The sequence below is a fragment of the Ixodes scapularis genome, unplaced genomic scaffold (assembly GCF_016920785.2).
Source record: "Ixodes scapularis isolate PalLabHiFi unplaced genomic scaffold, ASM1692078v2 PGA_scaffold3__209_contigs__length_174095766, whole genome shotgun sequence".
NCBI classification, from domain to species: Eukaryota; Metazoa; Arthropoda; class Arachnida; order Ixodida; family Ixodidae; genus Ixodes; species Ixodes scapularis.
Window position 1 is genome coordinate 151,031,638 of NW_024609868.1, and position 22,174 is coordinate 151,053,811.

The 22,174-nt window shown below is 47.6% G+C and overlaps 2 protein-coding genes across 2 annotated transcripts; both read left to right on the plus strand.

The window, feature by feature from the left end:
- Nucleotides 1-15,371: 15,371 nt before the first annotated feature.
- Nucleotides 15,372-17,576, plus strand: LOC121837327. Its single transcript, XM_042292924.1, has one exon. It carries the CDS (start codon nucleotides 15,372-15,374, stop codon nucleotides 17,574-17,576), a length of 2,205 nt encoding a protein of 734 aa, XP_042148858.1.
- Nucleotides 17,577-18,000: 424 nt separating this feature from the next.
- Nucleotides 18,001-20,283, plus strand: LOC115310330. The gene has a single exon (XM_040220679.2). It carries the CDS (start codon nucleotides 18,001-18,003, stop codon nucleotides 20,281-20,283), a length of 2,283 nt encoding a protein of 760 aa, XP_040076613.2.
- Nucleotides 20,284-22,174: the final 1,891 nt, after the last annotated feature.

Below are 22,174 nucleotides of genomic sequence, written 5' to 3' on the forward strand. Positions count from 1 at the left end.
CTTCCGGGCTTGTTTACATTATGCGTAAAAACAGGACGATCGGCGACCAGCTGATAGCAGTATAACACCAAGGATACCGATGTTTCGATACATAGAACGCAGGATAAAGACCTCAATCGTCCCTTGTATGCTGTAGCTGTCATACTTTCCGTCTAACCGCTTTTTAGCACAATTAACTAGAACCGAAGAGTTCGCGACACCGTTTAATGCGAGGCCTGAATGGTTACATCATCTAAGCAACGTCAACGAAAATGTTTGTAGCCGCAGACCGATAATTTTAGTTTTAGATAAAGTACACGAGTCATAGTTTCAACGCGCGAACATTGTTGAACCTTTCTTTGGACCCGCGTACATTCGGTTCAACTTGACGACAGCTGCACCAACGTGCGAGCTCACGTCGAACACTTGCACACATATCTCGACTATGGCACGATTTCTTGCCTTCGACTGGCTTGAACACTTCATTTGTAGCATCACGTAGGTCTTGGTTGAAGTGATGATCGTCTCGCACACGGCAACATACAAAGAACGACACGCTTTGTTTAATTTATACGCTACCGGTCTACGGGCGTCGCAAATCTATCCCCCTTTTGTCCGCCATGTTGGATCGATTGGAGCGCCCCCTATATTTGCTGAAACTTCTCAATACAGACGGCGAAACCAAACTCCGAAGTGAGAATCTTAAAAGCAAAACTATTACAAGACAAAACACCTCCACGCTGGGCTCTATAAACAAGTGTATCGTTACAGCGTTCAAGTTTAATTTCAATTTGGTGATTCCCGATCATGGTTGAAAGTATAAACCGTGCCGCGGAGCCGACCAGCACCGGCCGAAACATAGAGGGCCGAAAGACATTCGGAAACCCGCAGAGAAAATAAAAACGTAAAGTAATTCTTAACTAACCACGTGCGAGCACGACTTCGCGGCACCGTTCAATTTCGTGGACACGTGCTAATACAACGTTTCGTCAAATTTTTTTCTTTTTTTCACCACGGGGATTGCATTATTGGTTTAATTTTGTTCGCCGCAAGCCTACCTCAACTAAAGCGAACTTGCCCAGGTTACTCTGATAGGCAACAAATGAATTCGCGATCGCCGCTTTCAAACAGTCCGCACGACGCGCTGAAGCCCTTCGCTGCGTTCGGGGACACTTTAATATTGATCGAGAACATGTTTATTTACTCATACCGAATACGAACATACCTTTCGCCTAAGAGCGTAAGCGCGAAACTTTACTCTCGAGGCTCGAACCCGCACCAGGCCTCATACGAACCGCCACGGTTTCGTCAAGCTCGCATCGCCTTGGTCGCCGGTATACCTTCACGCCGACGACCGAGGCGATATGGGCGGAAAGACGCTTTCGATGAAGCGTCGCAAGGTTGGTCGATGAAACGAACACGGGAACTTTTCGATGAACCTAAGTTGCATTAAAACGCTGCTGCGTCGACGAAACGATCTACCGGTGTAACATCGTTCGTTTGATGAACTGATTGCCGCCGGGCGGGTCCATATCACATGAGCGAATGACATTTTAGCGAATGGCACTCTAGCGAAAAGAGGTCATTTGAGCGAATCGATATTTTAGCGAATGACGTTTTAGCGGATATTGCTCATTTCAGCGAATTACGTTTTAGCGAGCGATGTTTTAGCGAATATGCTTGCTTCGCTTATTTTTTTCTTTACCGAGGCCGGAAATACTTGTCTGGCTTTTTTTACCGCGAGAGAAAACAACGACACGGTAATGCCTCTTTTGGTTTTAGTAAAAGAACATAACAACTTATTACGAGCCACCACAGCGTGGACCCCCAAAATACGCATAGCTGAGCGGAAGCTGCACGCCGACAGATAGCCAGCGACGGGTCAAAAGGGACACCCGGGTCACCCGCGATCACTACGACATGGATACCTGTCGCTGGAAAAATCCTGAGGAGGCGTTACGCGGTATCACCGCTATCACTGCCATCGTTGGAACTTGGTGCTTCTGTGATCTGAACAGAAGTTCTCTTGCAATAACGACGAACAGCGACGAAGCACAACAGTTCACAGCCTGAATGCAATATCACGTGTATCACGCAGTACATCTGCCATTTAGGAAATCTTATCACCATCAACGGTATCAGAATGCCCCACAAGGAGGTTATAATGGGCAGGAGGTGGCGTCCCTATCCCCAATGCATGGAGCGAAGTGTAACGGAAGTAGGCGTGGCCACGAGCCGCAACGAGCATTTCTTGACCAATGGGAAGCCTAGTGAGTGGGCGCCGCCACTAATTTCGGTGCAAAACAACCGCGTTGCGATGACATTTCCGTGGCAACGCGACTGTGTGCACCAAGGACGTTTAAACAGACAGGACCCGGCATGACGTCAGCCTGAGTGAAGCCGGAAGAGGCGTTTAATCCCAGACTGCCTTGCGCACCCGTTCCGAGGCCGTGGGGTAGCGCACCGGCGGTTCGTCTGCTTTCTAATCTGCTCCGGTGTGTGCTTCACGAGGCTAGCTTTCGATGCGGTCGGCGTCCGCCGTGGTCGTCCACGATGCAAATGCTTTGCAGCGTGAGTGTTTATACTTAGTTCCACATTATGTGCGAGCGAAGTCAGAACTGGAAGCGCGAGCCCGTTGTTCTGTGCCCTCCTGGCTTGCATGCGCGCTCGTGCGATCTGCTGCTGCTGTTTATTAAAAAAATGCGTTGCGCACCGCCAAGTCCTTCACGGTGCGTCGTCTAGAGCGTCTCAATTCTAGCCACTTACTTTCTGCTGGGCAACCAGGCGTTCGTTTATAATAATCTCGTCCAATTCCGACCATACCGGTTTAAAAGTCTCCCGTTAAGCGCTGTTTCAAATAACAGTGGGTGCCGCCATTACTTTCGGTGCACACAGTCGCGTTGCGACGGAAATGTCATCGCAACGCGGTTGTTTGCACCGAAATTAATGGCGGCGCCCACTCACTAGGCCTCCCATTGGTCAAGAAATGCTCTTTGCGGCTCGTGGCCACGCCTCCTTCCGTTACACTTCGCTCCATGCATTGGGGATAGGGACGCCACCTCCTGCCCATTATAACCTCCTTGGTGTGCACCGAAAGTAATGGCGGCACTCACTGTTATTTGAAACAGCGCTTAACGGGAGACTTTTAAGCCGGTATGGTCGGAATTGGATGAGATTATTATAAACGAAGGCCTGGTTGCCCAGCAGAAAGTAAGTGACTAGAATTGAGACGCTCTAGGCGACGCACCGTGAAGGATTTGGCGGTGCGCAACGCATTTTTTAATAAACAGCAGCAGCAGATCGCACGAGCGCGCATGCAAGCCAGGAGCGCACAGAACAACGGGCTCGCGCTTCCAGTTCTGACTTCGCTCGCACATAATGTGGAACTAAGTATAAACACTCACGCTGCAAAGCATTTGCATCGTAGACGCCCACGGCGGACGCTGACCGCATCGAAAGCTAGCCTCGTGAAGCTCGTGAAGCACACGCCGGAGCAGATTAGAAAGCAGACGAACCGCCGGCATAGAGTAATATACACAAGGTAAAGAGAGGACACTGCCATAGGCCCCAGCGGCCCAGATAGACCGGTGTCAGGTAGCGCTCCTAGCGGGCGGTATGAAGTATAGTCTGATTCCGTTTCCGGTCAAGTTAGTTTCGGTTTCGGTTTGGGCGTTTTTGATGCGGTTCTCCAATACCCTTCTCTCTCTCTTTCCTCCCCGCCTCGCTCATCTCTCGGGAGCACCTTGACTCCCGAAGCCGCTGTTTTTTTGTTTTTGTTTTTTTTTTTTTTTTTTTTTTAATACTGGCAGATTTTTGCTTTATTTTTTTACGATAGAGTCCGTGCAAAATGTGTCAAACAATATTTCAGCTTACTTCAGAAAGCAGAAGTATATATATTTCTTGTTCTTTTTATATTGTAAAGCATTGTAGTTACACAATCACCGCATTGACTCCTGGCTGGTGGAGCATTCTGGGGTCAACAACAGTAAGTGGTTCGAACACATTTTATTGGGCCGCATTCATGTACACATGATTTACTTCAGAAGCTCTGTATGTTTTATACGAAAGAGATCGATACTTACAAAAATAAATGAATATGAAGGACTTCGGCATTCGTACACTTCGTAATAGCTTCTTAGCGGAACCAAGTTAACAAAACCCTTCCACGGAGAACATGCTGTATGATACATTCACTTTCACGCCGACTCGGGTACGGGAAGTAAGTGCAAAAATAAATAAGACGTCGCTATCATTACCAGTCATAAGAGTATAATAACAATGCGAAGCACACGCCGGATAGTACAAATTCCCGATTTCCGGCAAATATAAAAAAAAAAACACCAATTTGGATAGCCTCAAGCTCACTGCGGGCGAGCCATTACCAAACAATGAGAACTCTATTCGAAATCTGACAAGATTCAACGTCCCTAAATATTCCCCGAAATTGTTCAGAAAAGAAGTATGGCTTCAGAAAAAAGCGGCTAAAAAACTGTGGACAGTGGATACAAAAGTGGATACATTTTCTTTCAGATATTGTTAGCCTCTATACACTATTTTTATCGAATTCTTTTTAGAAAGTGGACAAATACTTTTGTTAGGGAGCCCTGATACATATTCGCTGGAAAAAGGGGAAACAAATATTTGGAGAGCAAGCTGCACCGCCCACTTAATCACTTTTTGTTTTTGGTTTGGCAACCGCCTCTGTTAATACGCTATGAACAGTTAAACCTGTCTCGTTCTTGCTAGCCACTGAAAAGTGCAACCGAACTTTGTCCGAATTCCGGTTAAGAAATCAAACATGTCAACACAAGCGTATTCTGCAAAACAATTTTAAAAACCCTTTGTGGTACTCCTCTGGGCAAAGGCGAAAACCACCCAAACCTCAAAGTGTGCTATACAAGGCGGCACACACTCCTCGAACATGTGTCACACTCTCTATTATGAGAAGAAAGTGATTTTCTAGTTGCTGAATGAAATGAAAGGCAGCCTGTGATGGTACTAGTAAGTTCCCGAAGAATTTTCCAGGCACGTGGTATGCTTTAGGAACAAGACAGTACTGGTGAGGCCTGGTCAAGTTATTAGACTCATCCGATAGCAGCTGAGAACAGCCACAGCTGTAAGTTGTCTGTTCAAGCAAAAGCTAGATCAAATAGCCCCAAACGTAATAAAAACGTGGACGAGTCATCAATTATGTTAGACCTGATGTCTGATGCCAGCTCAGAAATATCCTCTAGTGGCGGGAAGTTATCAATTGGAAGACATTCCACAATGTCTGAAATTAAACTTTCATGGTGCGAAGATATTTGCAACTCCTTTAGGAGGTCAGCCTTGTCATCTACGTTTTCATTGTCCGACAGTTTGAACAGTTTCTTTATCCAGAGGTGTTTTAGTCCTGAGGTGAACTGATGCACATTTGGGTTTGTGTTGCAGCCCAGCATTTGTCGTATATAGCTCCAAAAACGTTCTCAAGTGTATCTTGCTGCAGGCGTCGTGTAAGTAAGAACTTAAAGTCATGGCTGCTTGAAAGCTCATCCCAGAGCATGAGGACACTTTTTATAGTAACTTGCCACCCAATGATGGCTTATGGCTGCCTCCTACTTTGGAACTGCCATGCTGAAATCCATCCGAGTTACTGGTGGAGAAAATCTAGTATTTGAGATTCTCCCTTCAGAATGGCATGACGTAACTTCTGCCCTGTCTTCTTGAATTTTTTAGCTATTTAGACAATCAAAAAGTATGCACATCCTATCACAGAAATAGGTTGTAGCCATGGCTGCCTCAGGAAGTTCCTTTGCATAAACAAGAGATATGATTACAAGAAAGATTGAGGCACTCAGTACGTGTGGGGCACAATTTTCATCCATGTTACAGAAAGGGTTTTGAACAAATGTGTCTCTCAGTAAGTTTCGGAGTCAATTGCAAGCTAATCTCATGGATAGAATAATGAAGTTCAACAATAGAAGACCGCTCAATGACCTCATTTCCGATGCAAAGTTTGTGGGCTTGGAGATTGCTCTTGGTTGTTTTGGGAAGGTGCGGAACATCAAAGACAAAGTAAACGTGTTCGTTGTCAACTTCAAGAAATGGCTTATCACCACACACACCAAGCTTACGTTTGAAGCCCCATAACCACAGACCACAGCCTTTACTGTGAAGCCAACAGTCTTAAGCTCCCGAATGAGAGAAATGAGGAGACTGCGTTAAACAGAAGACGTTGTTGGAGTGTGCACAACAGTGTGTGCAAACGCACCTCCTGGAAATTTCAGACAGCATAACAACCAAGGCTTTATCTGCAATGTTAGAGGTTCGGTCAACACCGTCAGCTGTAAACCCATGGGCAATGTCGTGTGCAAGGTCGTAAGTTAAATTCTTTTTTTAAAACAATCTCATCGAAAATCAACATGCACACACGTTCAAGTGCAGCCAGGCAGCCCGGCAGAAACCACAGCGCGAGAAGCTCGAACCGATCGGCTCCACGAATTCACGCCGAGCATGCGAGCACGCGGGCGGTCATGCGTCACCTTGATTGATGCAAAGTCGACCGAACATGATGCAGCAGAAAGCACAGATGGATGGCACGCACGGCACAGACGAACGACGCAGGGACGAGCAGAGGCCATGCAGTATGATGCAGAGGCGACGGCGTGCAGGCAGGCAGGCCATGGCAGGCGCCATTCATCACGTGGTTTTTGTGACGTATTTGATTTAATCTATTTAGTCGTTTTAAGTACTTTAAACAATTTTAAAGCATTGCCATTTAAAAAATAAATACTTTTCACAGAAAGAGTTTTAATTAATTTTAACCAAATTGTAGAAAAGCGCCACGTAGCGGAGGGTATGAAACGCACTATCTGGGCCGCGAATCGGCTCCTGTGTCCTCTCTTTACGTTTACTATATTACTCTATGCCGCCGGTGCGCTACCCGACGGCCTCGGAACGGGTGCGCAAGGCAGTCTGGGATTAAAAGCCTCTTCCGGTTTCACTCAGGCTGACGTCATGCCGGGTCCTGTCTGTTTAAACGTCCTTGATGCCCCAAGTCACGAAGCATTCGACCAAACCACGTGCATGTCGAGGGAAAATAAATTGTGTTCGCTCAATCGATTCTAGGTTCCTAGGTGCCAGCTAGCAACTCCTGGTGGGTTATTTTTGCCACGTGACAAACTCCAGCGTTCTACTTTTAAACCTTTAGACCACGGTACTTTAGGCTCAAACAACAAACAGATTCTTCATAGGCGCACTCTGTTTAATTACCTTTTTGGGAATAAAAACCTAATTTACAATATTATAGCACGACTTTTCAGACTAATCGTGATCTCCTTTATGTAAGAATGGATAAGTAAACCAATACCGTCTGCATCTCTTTTTTGCCAGGCGGTAGCTTAGCGCCATCTACCCTTAAAGGAGCGGTGCAACGATATTCGATTGGAATGCTCTTCACTTTACTCGAGCTTACTGGCACTGGTGGGACTCAAGGATACTCGCACGCAAAGCCACTGGCCAAGAAACTCCTTTGTTGCGCTGTAATTCAAGGAAAAAAACGATCATTTCCATTCAATCTCTCCTTTGCAAAAATTGATGACGTAACGTGAGGATCGCAGTACACCCGAATGACGATATTTGAATGTGGTTCATAGATTGGACCTGAGCATTGAGTGGGCACTCGATTTTGGGCTCGTGATAATTACTAGCTCGAGAAGCATTCGGGTAATGGCCCGTGTCCAATCGGTGCAACAACGACAATAGCCGAGCCATAACAATGTCTGGAACTCAGCACGTGTCCTGTGCTTTGCCAACCCCAGCGCGTGGCTGTGATCAACATTGGCGGCAAGGCTTGCACTTTCGGAAAAATAATTGTTTAATAAAGGACGGACCGAATACACAGGGAAGGAGCGTGTTCGTCTGCGCGCATGACTTTGCGCGCCGGCGGCGAGAGAGGATCTGACTCTGCGTGCTCCGAGGTAACTTGCTCATAGCGAGTTCGTTTCACACGCACTGGAACCGTTCGAGTTCTCTCCCAGAATGCATCGCACTCGCAGAGTGTTGCACGGAGAACTGTACTCAAACGAACTCGCCAAATGCACCGAGTGCAGAAGACTGATGCTGCCGCCATCGATGTTGTAGAAAAGGTACCGACCTCAAACCGAAACTAGCGCCTTTCTGTTCGGAGCGATGGGTAAGAATGCGAGAGTGCAGTCACTACCAACGTTTATCTACAAACGTTGAACGCTGCAACCTGTAGTTTATAGTTGCGATGACTTCAAGCAACTCGGCTGTCGTAGGGATAGTTACAGACGGCGTAAATTTCCGCACCCAGCTGTCTACAAAGCAGCTGGTTGCGATCTTTCAATTCTTATAACCGTTTACACTGAAGAAAAGTGATGATGCTGTCCGAGCAGAAGCTTGATCCGTTTGAGCATGGTATTATGCGTGGACCACTGAAAGGGTACGGCTTAACACTAGTCTGTCGGAATATCCAGCAAAACTGTTCGTGGGACTTTCGATTTCGATCGTCATTACAAGTGGATCAGATATTAGCCTTGGTGAGGACGTCAAGAACGAGAGCTTTCTCGAACAAAATACGACGGGGCAAGTTAGCTGACGTAGGTAAATGTTAAACATGATGATGTTGCCCAAGCCTCGGGAAAAGTCACTTTGTTTTGCTTTCTCTGTTGCTTATTTGCCAGTCAGAGTTTTCTGCTGAGGGAGTTTTGTCGACAAATGTTCAATTTTTCACCCACACACGGATGTTGATAAACATCTGGGGGCCGCTGGTGCGTTTGTTCTGAGCTTTTCTTGACACACTGTATTGTCCAGCGTCTGTACGGCAAGAGAGCGACTTAAAACCTGCAAATAAAGTACGGGTTGTCAATTGCTTCCTTCATGAAATAGCAGACGCTCGCAATTCAAGCTCGCGTTTGATTCCGTTGCCCGCGGGACGCTATTTCTATCAGAAAATCTACTTTTTTTTCCTTTCGGTTCCGCGACACATTGTAGCAGACGAACCGTCGTGTCTGCTCCCGCTCCTCGCCGGCTTCGCCGGTGCGAGGCATGACGGGATTGTATTTTGGCGCACGCCCGATTTTCTCGGTGCAGCGAGTGCATGCACGCGTGGGGTGCCGCCGCTGAAACGAACTCGGAGAATGCAACTACTCGTGGAAACAAACTCGCTTTACGCCGCGAGTGGGCACGCGTGGACACGAGTGTCGTGAAACGAACTCGCTATCAGGCAGCGACGTGGGTCCTGGACGAGTGGCGCCCTCCCTCGGTGCACGATGTTACTTGCTCGATGGTCCGAGAAGGAAGCGCTCTCACATCCCACCCCTGATTTAGAGGACCAAGTCTCTTGGTTGGCACTAGGAAGTTCCGCTGACACTGGCATATCGGAAAACATTAAGTCCGAGAGTTTAATCCAAGACATAATCTTGTAAATGAAGAGGGCGACGGGGCTCTCGTCGTGGGCGCTGGTTCTCCGGCAGTTGGGGTGCTGATGGGAGAAGCTGCTGTGCACTTGGGCTGGGGAACTCTGCAGCTTGGGTGGACTGCTCTGCTGTGTGGCTCGGCGGATGCATAACCAATGGAGAGACAGGGGGGCCATACCTCTTTATATGCGAGACGTGCACCGTTCGAGGTTGGTTTAGTAGGCGTGGCCCCGTGCCAGAGACACGAAGGGCCCTAAATGTGGTGGGCGTGGACTGTTCAACAAGACTGTACACTCCGTTGAAGCGCGGGGCCATTTTCCCTTGAGGCAATGGAGTTTGTTGCTTTACCCAGACGAGGTCACCCACTGTGAAGCCATGGGAGCGGTGGGTGCTGTCGTAATGCTCTTTTCGCACCACTTGCGCAGTTTCTGAATTGGCTGCTGCCTCCTCTCGTTGAGTTGTTCCGTCAATGATTCGCTCCATGAGACTATACTGCTGGCGCTCGCGATGCTGTTGGAGTGGGACCTTCGGCACATAGCCGGACAGCAGTTGAAAAGAGGAAAAACCTGTGCTTGCATTCACCGAGATGTTGACGGCGAAGGCGGCCTCCGGAAGCTTGGCAGGCCAGGACAACGGTTCCAAGGCGCAGATCTTACGCAAGACTGTCAGCAGTGTCCCGTTCCTTCTTTCGACGAGGCCATTGCCTTCGGGCCGGTACGCAGTGGAGTAGTGGAGTTCGACATTGTGCAGGCGCATGAACCACTTGAACTCTGCCGACTCGAAAGCCGATTCATGATCAGAGAAACAATGGTCTGGGGTGCCATAATTGTAGAATGTTCGATGCAAATGCTGTATAACATCCCTTGCAGATGTAGACGACACTGCTCCAGGGGCAATAAAGCGAGTTGCAAAGTCTATGACATTCAAGATGTAGCGGTAAGATTCACTGGGAGGCATGGTCACATGATCCATGGCGATGATGGAGAACGGGATGTCCGACGTGGGCACCCTGCCGAGGAGACCAACGTTGCGGGAAGTCGGGCGATTGTATTGTTGGCAGGACTGACAAGATGAAACATAGCGTTGTACTGTTTGTTCCATGTTGGGCCACCAGTAGCGCTCTTGAACTTTGTGGAACGTCCGATCGGTGCCAAAATGGCCTGCCGAGTCATGCAGTGCTTGAAGGATAGCTGGGCGCATCACCGACGGAGCCACAATAACGTAAGCTCCTGACGGTGACCGGCGGTACAGGATGTTCGCCACCGCTATGAACTCCTGGGACTCTTCGTTGGGTAAACTCTGGAGGATTCCAGCACAATCGGGGTCCTCCAACTGCATGGCAGATAGGAACTGAGGTGTCTGCCTAGTGGCACATGACAAGCGCGACAGATGATCCGCTACCACATTCTGTCGTCCCGGGCGATGTTGCACTGTAAATTCGAACTCTACCAAGTCCATCAGCATGGAAGTGAACCGGTGAGAGGGCTTTGCACCTTTAGTCAAGCACGCCACCGTCCAATTGTCTGTGATGAGAGTGAATTTCTTGCCAAGCAGGTACTGACGGCTTGCATAGACAATGACAGCTTCCCTGTTGCCTTTAATTTGCGACAGCACAGCTCCGATTGCTGATCCTGAAGCATCAGTGGTTGCTGTTGTGGGAGCGTCCGGGTCAAAGTGGGCGAGAAGAGGGGGCTGCATGAGAGCCGTGCGAATGGCCTGGAATGCCTGCTCGCAGTCTGGGGTCCACTCAATGACTGGGGATTTAAACAGGGCTTGTAGAGGGCTACAACCTTGGAAACGTCCTTAATAAAGCGGCGGTAGTAGCTGGCCGTCTGAACCCATGAGAGGACTTGTTTTCGGTACTGAGGGCGTGGAATGCGACACATGGAGGCGGCTTTGTCTGGGTCGGGCTGCTGACCTTTGCTTGAGATAACAAAGTCTAGAAACTTGATTGCCGAGAGGCCAAAACGACACTTGTCCAAGGAGACTTTGAGACCACCATCTTGGAGCCGCTGGTGGGCTGCTTGAAGAAGAAGGGCAAAGGTATCGAAAGATTGGGCGTAGAGAAGGACATCGTCAAGGTACACTCTGATACCCGACTTGTCAGGGCGAGGCTGCAGGTCTTGGAAGACTGACTGCATGATGCGTTGGAACGTAGACGGCGCATTCTTGAGGCCAAATGGCATTCGAGTCCACATGTAGGTGCCGTTGTGGGTGATGAATGCAGTTTTCTCATAGTCTTGGGGGCGGAGGCTGACTTGCCAGTACGAGCACTTCAAGTCCATGGACGCAAAGTATGCACATCCGGCGATGTCTTGGATGATGTCATCCACGAGAGGCAAGGGGTACACTACTGTGATGGTGCGGTCATTCAGAGGCGCATAGTTGACGCAAAGACGTTTCTTATCTCCCCGACATACCACAACAACAGGAAAAGCTTACGGGCCTGATGCTGGAAGAACAATTCCTTGGGCCATGAACTTCTGACTTGCTTTTCAAGAAACTGTCTGTCCGCAGGCTGCGGCTGTAAGGCAAGGCGTTTGGCAGCAGGTCGATGCGATGCTGCATGCCCATGAAATGCCCCAAGTCGTCTTCGTGGTGTGCGAAAACCATGTGGTGCTGGGCTAGGATTTCCGTTATCGCAGACCGCTGGCTGGCAGTCGACTGGTCTCCAAGCAGGGCTGGCGGGAGATCCGGGTGGATGTCTGCTGGCTCGGTAACCGCTATAGCGGACAAGGGATTGTTACCAGGATTACTTTGTGGCACGGAATGGGTTTCCTGGGCAAGGACTTGCCAGGCTGGCTGCTCTGGCGACGGGAGGAGTTCTCTCTGCAGGCAATCTTTCGGCATTATCTGCACTTGTGGGACGAGGCTTGAGTGAGCAAGGATGACAGCATTCGCCATCTGGGGGGAAAGTTTCTGTGCGGCTATTACGGCTGTACCTGTGGCTGAATGCTGCAGCTGGATGGGCTGTGGGGGCTCGAAGATGAGCCGTGCGTGGGCGCTTGGAACCAGTCTTCCCCAATGATGAAAGGAAGCACATTGTTGTCCAAGACAGCGGCTTCGACCACACCTCTAATGGGACCGATGGCAACCTTGAAAAGAGCTGCGCCGGCTGGGAACACGGTGCCACCTCCAACAACGGCCAGAGAGGGCTGGGTCCAGGGGTGGAGCATACGTTCGGGGACAAGTGACTTAGCTATAAGAGTCACCTTAGAGCCAGAGTCTGGGAAAGCGTCACATTCCCCAACTCCCGTGATCGTAGCTGTGAAGAATGGGCACTGCAGCTGAGAGCCGTTGAGGGTTGCTGGAGTACTGTGTAGGGCTGGCGGAAGTGTCACTGGAGGCTTGCTTGTGACTGTTGACGACGACGATGACTGGGATGAACGGGTGTTGCGTTTAGGGCACTTCGAAGCTAAGTGTCCTAGGTTTTTGCAACTGTAACACACTGCTTGTGAAATGTCCTGGCCACTACGGAAGGCTGGGGCTCCGTATTGGGCAGAAATTTCTTGGTAACAACAACGCCGAGAATATAGTTCTCTGCGCTGCACTTGCTGGCTTCTCCAGCAGTACTTTTTCTAAAAGAAAAAAAAATCTCAACCGAATAGCACGTGTATGTTTGCCAACGCCATATTTTTGGAAATTTACTTGGAATCCTTTATATAGGTAAAAGGAACGCGTGCCGAGGAGGCCCGAAATCCTAATCCCCTTCAAAGTACTCCACCTTGGATGACACACACTTGTTTGAAGCATTTTTTATCGAGTATGCTCGATGAAATGTGCCAATGAGCCAGTGAAGGCGAATCATATATCCCAAGACAGAGAAATACTCAAATACACAGGCATGATCCCAGATATCTGTGTACGTTCGTCCTGTCCGGCCTCAGTCGTGGTGTTGAATGCTTAATACTTCACTGCACTTGAAAGCAAAAAAATTGGGTATGACAGGCGTGCAAGTTCGGCGAAACCGAGGAGGCCAATTGCAACTGACAAAGATGAAAGAGCGTGTTGGTGAAAATACGGGAGTCAAAGAAAGAATAAAAACACTTAAGGACAAGGACAGACAGCACAGTTCTTTCAACTAGCAACACACATTTACTGGTGTCTCCTTCAATAGTGCTATCTTCTTCCTAACGTTTGAGACTAAAGAGGAAGATGCGGAAATTAAAACAATTATATACACCCGGAAAAAAACACAAATTTACACCCGATACACTAAAGATAAAGATTTCAGAAAGAAAGAAAAAAAAGAAGAAAAAAGAAAAAGAAAAACACTATTGACAAATTGAGATAGAGCGCCCTTTGGCTAATCCAGCTCTGGTTTCAGGTAGTTGATCTCATTTCTGGACAAGGCGAGAGAAGGGGCAGCGATGTTGTGATCGTCATGGGATATCTTGTATGCCTCAATGATCTCTCTCCCGAGCTTGTTCTTATGTCTCCCAATCGTGCAGGTGTCCTGGAACCGGGCTTCACAGTTCGTACAGAGGCGTGGATGAACCACTATTGGGTGAAAAGTGTCGTCCGAAGCACGAGAGACCTCGAGGACGTGCTCTCGTAGGCGCGTGTTAAGGCAACGACCTGTCTGTCCAATGTATCGGTCGCCACAGGAGAGAGGGATGGAGTATACCACCCCCTCTTCACAGGGAACGGTCTGATGAGCGTGTTTGATGGAACATCTTTTGAAGGATTCGTTATTGTTCACGCGCCTGCACAGTTGTTTCAGGCGCAACTTGCACGACAAGACAACCGAAACGTTGAAGCGCGCTGCAATTGCCTTCAGTCTGTGCGCCGAGTTGTGCACATAGGGAATGCAGATAACGCGTGAAGGCTTACTACGTGGAGCACGGGGCCTTTGGGTGGTTAGAATTAACTGAACAAGAATGGTGCTCAGTAGACCTTGCGGATAACCTGCTCTGAGGAGACGTTCTTGTTGTTTTGCAATGCTGAAGCTTGCAAAGTGAGAGCATGATTTGGTGCGAGAAGATGAGAGGAGAGACCGGATGATTCCATGTTTTACCAGTTTAGAATGGGAACTGCAGAATGGAAGAATAGGTTTCCGAGATCGTTGTTGGAAGGCCCAACAAATGCCGGTCGGAAGAAGATGCAGACGAAGATCGAGATACTGGAGACCATCGCCTGAGCTGTCTTCCCTTGTGAAATTCAGGCCTGAGGACGAAGAAGTGAAGGCTTGAACTACAGAATCAGAAGAAACTGAGATCGGGTGAATGACTAAATAATCATCCACGTAACGAAAAACATGGAAGACAAGTGTCAACTCTTCAAGACGTGCTTCAATCTCCCTATCCACATACGTTAGAAATATTTCGCTGAGGACTGGGGCAAGGCAGGAGCCTATGCAGACACCTTTCTTTTGCCTGAGAATTTCCTTTCCATGTTCGACGAGTGTTGATTGTAGATATAGGGCCAAAAATGTCCAGAAATGAGATCAACTACCTGAAACCAGAGCTGGATTAGCCAAAGGGCGCTCTATCTCAATTTGTCAATAGTGTTTTTCTTTTTCTTTTTTCTTCTTTTTTTCTTTCTTTCTGAAATCTTTATCTTTAGTGTATTGGGTGTAAATTTGTGTTTTTTTCCGGGTGTATATAATTATATTAATTTCCGCATCTTCCTCTTTAGTCTCAAACGTTAGGAAGAAGATAGCACTATTGAAGGAGACACCAGTAAATGTGTGTTGCAAGTTGAAAGAACTGTGCTGTCTGTCCTTGTCCTTAAGTGTTTTTATTCTTTCTTTGACTCCCGTATTTTCACCAACACGCTCTTTCATCTTTGTCTCTTATATTTTTTTAGCTTTCTATGTCTTGTCCATGTCCCACCTTCAAACCGTCTGAATTCGACCCTGTAAGGTTTTTTCAAGCAGCAAGCTTCTTCTCAAACATGGCCCTTCTTCGCCTCAGGCTACGTTCCCTTGGGCTTCACATCCGCAAAGGCATTCCTCACCCTGGAGTGGAAACTATGCTGGGTTTCTGTTGCCACAACTGGGCTTCAAACTACAGACTCATGCAAATTTCAAGGAAGGAGGTGTCACGACAGTTACGCCTTATGGAAACGATCCTCCCACAACAGATGACCATCATCTTTGGTCCAGGTTATGGAACCCACCCATCTTTCCGGTTCCTCCAAAAGGCTGCGTCCAATCTTCTCGGATCTTCATGGAAGAAGGTTGTCACCGGTGTGACCACTTTTCACCATAAGACCTCCCAAACGAAATTAGAGCCTCCGGTCGTTCTATGTGATCATCAACTAAGTTCTGGCACCTTGGATCTCCTTTCCAAGGGTCCCAAGTTTTCCCCGAACCTTCCGACTACAAGGGTCGACCAACTAACTTCAGTCCATTCTGTTGCGACTCACATTCCAGAACAAGACCGGCAAGCTTTTCTTGATGCTGGAGTCCGATCCGCCTGCGCCCATGCTCCTCCACCTACGGGCAAAGTTCCGATCCGGGCTACAGTCGAAGAATTGCAACGAAGTCACCTGAAACTACTGGAATCAGATAAAACAGGTGTTTTTGTCATCTTAGATGAAGGTTCCTATGGGCAGAAGGTGAGCCAGGCATTGAAAAAGAATTTTGATACTCTGAAGACCAGGCCTTCAGGGTCTCTCCGTTCAAAGGCAAAGCAACTTTGCTGCTCCCTTAATCTCCCGGCTCTTAAAGCTGCCATTGGGGCTCCTTCCAAGCAATACCTAACTGTGTTTTTCACGGCAAAGACCCATAAAGAAGGAGTTCCCTTAAGAAGCATCATTTCAGAAAAGGGATGTTGGCAGAAGCCTCTTGGTCTTTTTCTGCAAAAGCATCTGTCATCGATCAGTCTCAACCAACCTTTCAGAGTTGCCAACTCCACAGAACTTGTATCTCGACTTCATGACCTCCATTCTACTCCCGAGGCCTTTACCATGTTTTCGTTAGACATTGAGGAACTCTATTACCGATTAGATCCCGCATTTCTTATGGATTCTGTGTCAAGTGCCATCCACGAACATGGCCCATGCGACTTTCAGAACTCATCTGGGGTATCTGAACGGGGTTTCCTAGACCTTTTGGCCCTATATCTACAATCAACACTCGTCGAACATGGAAAGGAAATTCTCAGGCAAAAGAAAGGTGTCTGCATAGGCTCCTGCCTTGCCCCAGTCCTCAGCGAAATATTTCTAACGTATGTGGATAGGGAGATTGAAGCACGTCTTGAAGAGTTGACACTTGTCTTCCATGTTTTTCGTTACGTGGATGATTATTTAGTCATTCACCCGATCTCAGTTTCTTCTGATTCTGTAGTTCAAGCCTTCACTTCCTCGTCCTCAGGCCTGAATTTCACAAGGGAAGACAGCTCAGGCGATGGTCTCCAGTATCTCGATCTTCGTCTGCATCTTCTTCCGACCGGCATTTGTTGGGCCTTCCAACAACGATCTCGGAAACCTATTCTTCCATTCTGCAGTTCCCATTCTAAACTGGTAAAACATGGAATCATCCGGTCTCTCCTCTCATCTTCTCGCACCAAATCATGTTCTCACTTTGCAAGCTTCAGCATTGCAAAACAACAAGAACGTCTCCTCAGAGCAGGTTATCCGCAAGGTCTAGTGAGCACCATTCTTGTTCAGTTAATTCTAACTACCCAAAGGCCCCGTGCTCCACGTAGTAAGCCTTCACGCGTTATCTGCATTCCCTATGTGCACAACTCGGCGCACAGACTGAAGGCAATTGCAGCGCGCTTCAACGTTTCGGTTGTCTTCTCGTGCAAGTTGCGCCTGAAACAACTGTGCAGGCGCGGGAACAATAACGAATCCTTCAAAAGATGTTCCATCAAACACGCTCATCAGACCGTTCCCTGTGAAAAGGGGGTGGTATACTCCATCCCTCTCTCCTGTGGCGACCGATACATTGGACAGACAGGTCGTTGCCTTAACACGCGCCTACGAGAGCACGTCCTCGAGGTCTCTCGTGCTTCGGACGACACTTTTCACCCAATAGTGGTTCATCAACGCCTCTGTACGAACTGTGAAGCCGGGTTCCAGGACACCTGCACGATTGGGAGACATAAGAACAAGCTCGGGAGAGAGATCATTGAGACATACAAGATAGCCCATGACGATCACAACATCGCTGCCCCTTCTCTCGCCTTGTCCAGAAATGAGATCAACTACCTCAAACCAGAGCTGGATTAGCCAAAGGGCGCTCTATCTCAATTTGTCAATAGTGTTTTTCTTTTTCTTTTTTCTTGTTTTTTTTCTTTCTTTCTGAAATCTTTATCTTTAATGTATTGGGTGTAAATTTGTGTTTTTTTTTTCCGGGTGTATATAATTATATTAATTTCCGCATCTTCCTCTTTAGTCTCAAACGTTAGGAAGAAGATAGCACTATTGAAGGAGACACCAGTAAATGTGTGTTGCTAGTTGAAAGAACTGTGCTGTCTGTCCTTGTCCTTAAGTGTTTTTATTCTTTCTTTGACTCCCGTATTTTCACCAACACGCTCTTTCATCTTTGTCTCTTATATTTTTTGAGCTTTCTATGTCTTGTCCATGTCCCACCTTCAAACCGTCTGAATTCGACCCTGTAAGGTTTTTTCAAGCAGCAAGCTTCTTCTCAAACATGGCCCTTCTTCGCCTCAGGCTACGTTCCCTTGGGCTTCACATCCGCAAAGGCATTCCTCACCCTGGAGTGGAAGCTATGCTGGGTTTCTGTTGCCATAACTGGGCTTCAAACTACAGACTCATGCAAATTTCAAAGAAGGAGGTGTCACGACAGTTACGCCTTATGGAAACGATCCTCCCACAACAGATGACCATCATCTATGGTCCAGGTTATGGAACCCACCCATCTTTCCGGTTCCTCCAAAAGGCTGCGTCCAATCTTCTCGAATCTTCATGGAAGAAGGTTGTCACCGGTGTGACCACTTTTCACCATAAGACCTCCCAAACGAAATTGGAGCCTCCGGTCGTTCTATGTGATCATCAACTAAGTTCTGGCACCTTGGATCTCCTTTCCAAGGGTCCCAAGTTTTCCCCGAACCTTCCGACTACAAGGGTCGACCAACTAACTTCAGTCCATTCTGTTGCGACTCACATTCCAGAACAAGACCGGCAAGCTTTTCTTGATGCTGGAGTCCGATCCGCCTGCGCCCATGCTCCTCCACCTACGGGCAAAGTTCCGATCCGGGCTACAGTCGAAGAATTGCAAAGAAGTCACCTGAAACTACTGGAATCAGATAAAACAGGTGTTTTTGTCATCTTAGATGAAGGTTCCTATGGGCAGAAGGTGAGCCAGGCATTGAAAAAGAATTTTGATACTTTGAAGACCAGGCCTTCAGGGTCTCTCCGTTCAAAGGCAAAGCAACTTTGCTGCTCCCTTAATCTCCCGGCTCTTAAAGCTGCCATTGGGGCTCCTTCCAAGCAATACCTAACTGTGTTTTTCACGGCAAAGACCCATAAAGAAGGAGTTCCCTTAAAAAGCATCATTTCAGAAAAGGGATGTTGGCAGAAGCCTCTTGGTCTTTTTCTGCAAAAGCATCTGTCATCGATCAGTCTCAACCAACCTTTCAGAGTTGCCAACTCCACAGAACTTGTATCTCGACTTCATGACCTCCATTCTACTCCCGAGGCCTTTACCATGTTTTCGTTAGACATTGAGGAACTCTATTACCGATTAGATCCCGCATTTCTTATGGATTCTGTGTCAAGTGCCATCCACGAACATGGCCCATGCGACTTTCAGAACTCATCTGGGGTATCTGAACGGGGTTTCCTAGACCTTTTGGCCCTATATCTACAATCAACACTCGTCGAACATGGAAAGGAAATTCTCAGGCAAAAGAAAGGTGTCTGCATAGGCTCCTGCCTTGCCCCAGTCCTCAGCGAAATATTTCTAACGTATGTGGATAGGGAGATTGAAGCACGTCTTGAAGAGTTGACACTTGTCTTCCATGTTTTTCGTTACGTGGATGATTATTTAGTCATTCACCCGATCTCAGTTTCTTCTGATTCTGTAGTTCAAGCCTTCACTTCTTCGTCCTCAGGCCTGAATTTCACAAGGGAAGACAGCTCAGGCGATGGTCTCCAGTATCTCGATCTTCGTCTGCATCTTCTTCCGACCGGCATTTGTTGGGCCTTCCAACAACGATCTCGGAAACCTATTCTTCCATTCTGCAGTTCCCATTCTAAACTGGTAAAACATGGAATCATCCGGTCTCTCCTCTCATCTTCTCGCACCAAATCATGTTCTCACTTTGCAAGATTCAGCATTGCAAAACAACAAGAACGTCTTTTCAGAGCAGGTTATCCGCAAGGTCTACTGAGCACCATTCTTGTTCAGTTAATTCTAACCACCCAAAGGCCCCGTGCTCCACGTAGTAAGCCTTCACGCGTTATCTGCATTCCCTATGTGCACAACTCGGCGCACAGACTGAAGGCAATTGCAGCGCGCTTCAACGTTTCGGTTGTCTTCTCGTGCAAGTTGCGCCTGAAACAACTGTGCAGGCGCGTGAACAATAACGAATCCTTCAAAAGATGTTCCATCAAACACGCTCATCAGACCGTTCCCTGTGAAGAGGGGGTGGTATACTCCATCCCTCTCTCCTGTGGCGACCGATACATTGGACAGACAGGTCGTTGCCTTAACACGCGCCTACGAGAGCACGTCCTCGAGGTCTCTCGTGCTTCGGACGACACTTTTCACCCAATAGTGGTTCATCCACGCCTCTGTACGAACTGTGAAGCCCGGTTCCAGGACACCTGCACGATTGGGAGACATAAGAACAAGCTCGGGAGAGAGATCATTGAGGCATACAAGATAGCCCATGACGATCACAACATCGCTGCCCCTTCTCTCGCCTTGTCCAGAAATGAGATCAACTACCTGAAACCAGAGCTGGATTAGCCAAAGGGCGCTCTATCTCAATTTGTCAATAGTGTTTTTCTTTTTCTTTTTTCTTCTTTTTTTTTCTTTCTTTCTGAAATCTTTATCTTTAGTGTATTGGGTGTAAATTTGTGTTTTTTTCCGGGTGTATATAATTATATTAATTTCCGCATCTTCCTCTTTAGTCTCAAACGTTAGGAAGAAGATAGCACTATTGAAGGAGACACCAGTAAATGTGTGTTGCTAGTTGAAAGAACTGTGCTGTCTGTCCTTGTCCTTAAGTGTTTTTATTCTTTCTTTGACTCCCGCATTTGCAACTGATCTGCACGCAGAACTGACCGATCACACCTTTAATGAGAGCCCGCTCTTTACTGAACCGCACAATAAAAAACAACAAGAGTATTTTGTTCTTAGCCCGAGACTGAGGCAGGAAAAAAGGAAAGTTTCAATGTAGAAGAAAAATGAACAGTCGAGGACACGTCTCTAACACAGCTAAATACAAGTTTATTTGGTCACCTTCTTATATACGGGTGTAGGCCCGTTTGTCATGTGCGCATTCGTCATAGGCCAACTGTTAATAGGCCCGTTCGTCACAGCGGAACATTCGTCATAGGGGAATTTGTCACTAGGAACGTTTGTCACTGTGCGAACCGGATATTTGAAATTGCCCAACATATATTCACCTGGCTGTGCAAGCAATAAAGATTAGTACGGTATATTTAATTTTACTAAAGAGAGGGAACATCCAAATAAGTCATCGTTGTACTTAGAAAACAACAGATTTATTGAGCGAGATAAAAAAAAATGATATTCCGAGCTGCCACCCTCATGGTTTCTAGACGATTGCGACCATTGTAGCGGCTCACAATGATTTGAAGACGCCGTTTGCTGTCGTCGTGCTTCTTGGACACCGTCGAAGATGTCGTGCCGCCCTCCGCTTGAGCCAGCTTCATCTCTGTTAAGGATAAAAAGAAAAAAGAACACACACACCCGTGGAGAAAGCTTTTTGAGTGGGCACCGTACTGAAATTTTGAGCCACAAATGCAAAACTGTACTACAGAAAGCGTCCAAGTTCTCAGAGGATTGGGTCAATTCTTACGTGCAGTCCCCGGAGCCACGCTTCGATGCTGTTGTTCGTCCTTGTTGGCCTTTCTGCTAGTGTTGATTCTCTGACTGACCAAACCAGAGGAGGGGAGGTGGCCGACGACAAGCCGTTTCGACGGGGTCTCCCGATATACACGTCCTCGAAGTAGTCCGCCACGAGTAAGGCATCGGTGGGGAAAACCTCGAGAAGTTCCTTGAAGTCCTCGGGAATGTCGGCGACTTGCAAGAAGGCCAATGCTGGATGCATTCCCATTTGAAAATCAACAAGAAATAAAGTAACCAATTGGCTTACCTGAAGACAACAATAAGACGTATAAATAGAATGCCGCATACCAGAACAGCCAACTCGTCATCTGAATTGTTTGAACTGAAAAAAACATCCCTGTATCGCTGATGGCCGCTATCTTGAAGTCCGTGTAAGCCACCTCAAGGCAGTTGGCCCCCCATGTGGCTCAGAACGACGTCGAAAAACCTTAAAACGAGCGAACATATTTTGAAGTGTTTCAACACATATCCAATAATAGGACCACCGAGCTCTTGAATGCTCACCTTTTGTAGGTGGCTACAGATTTGTTGGGCAGCAAGCAGTAAACCATTGGCTTTACCACGCCGTTGACTGTGGCATGCTCCGTGTACAGTTAGTAGAACTGTGCCGGGGTCACTTTCAAGGTCCCGTCCGCGAACCACGTAGTCGCGTGAGCCAGACAGCTCAAGTTGCGCTCGATAGCAAAGATCTGAGGCCAGATTCATAAAAAACCTCTTACCTACGACAACTTAGCTAAGAAGTTCGTAAAGTTACGATCATCGT

What these genes read in the sequence shown, in the direction of transcription:
- LOC121837327 (XM_042292924.1), top strand. Translation starts at nt 15,372, where the DNA reads ATGCTGGGTTTCTGTTGCCACAACTGGGCTTCAAACTACAGACTCATG.
- LOC115310330 (XM_040220679.2), top strand. Translation starts at nt 18,001, where the DNA reads ATGGCCCTTCTTCGCCTCAGGCTACGTTCCCTTGGGCTTCACATCCGC.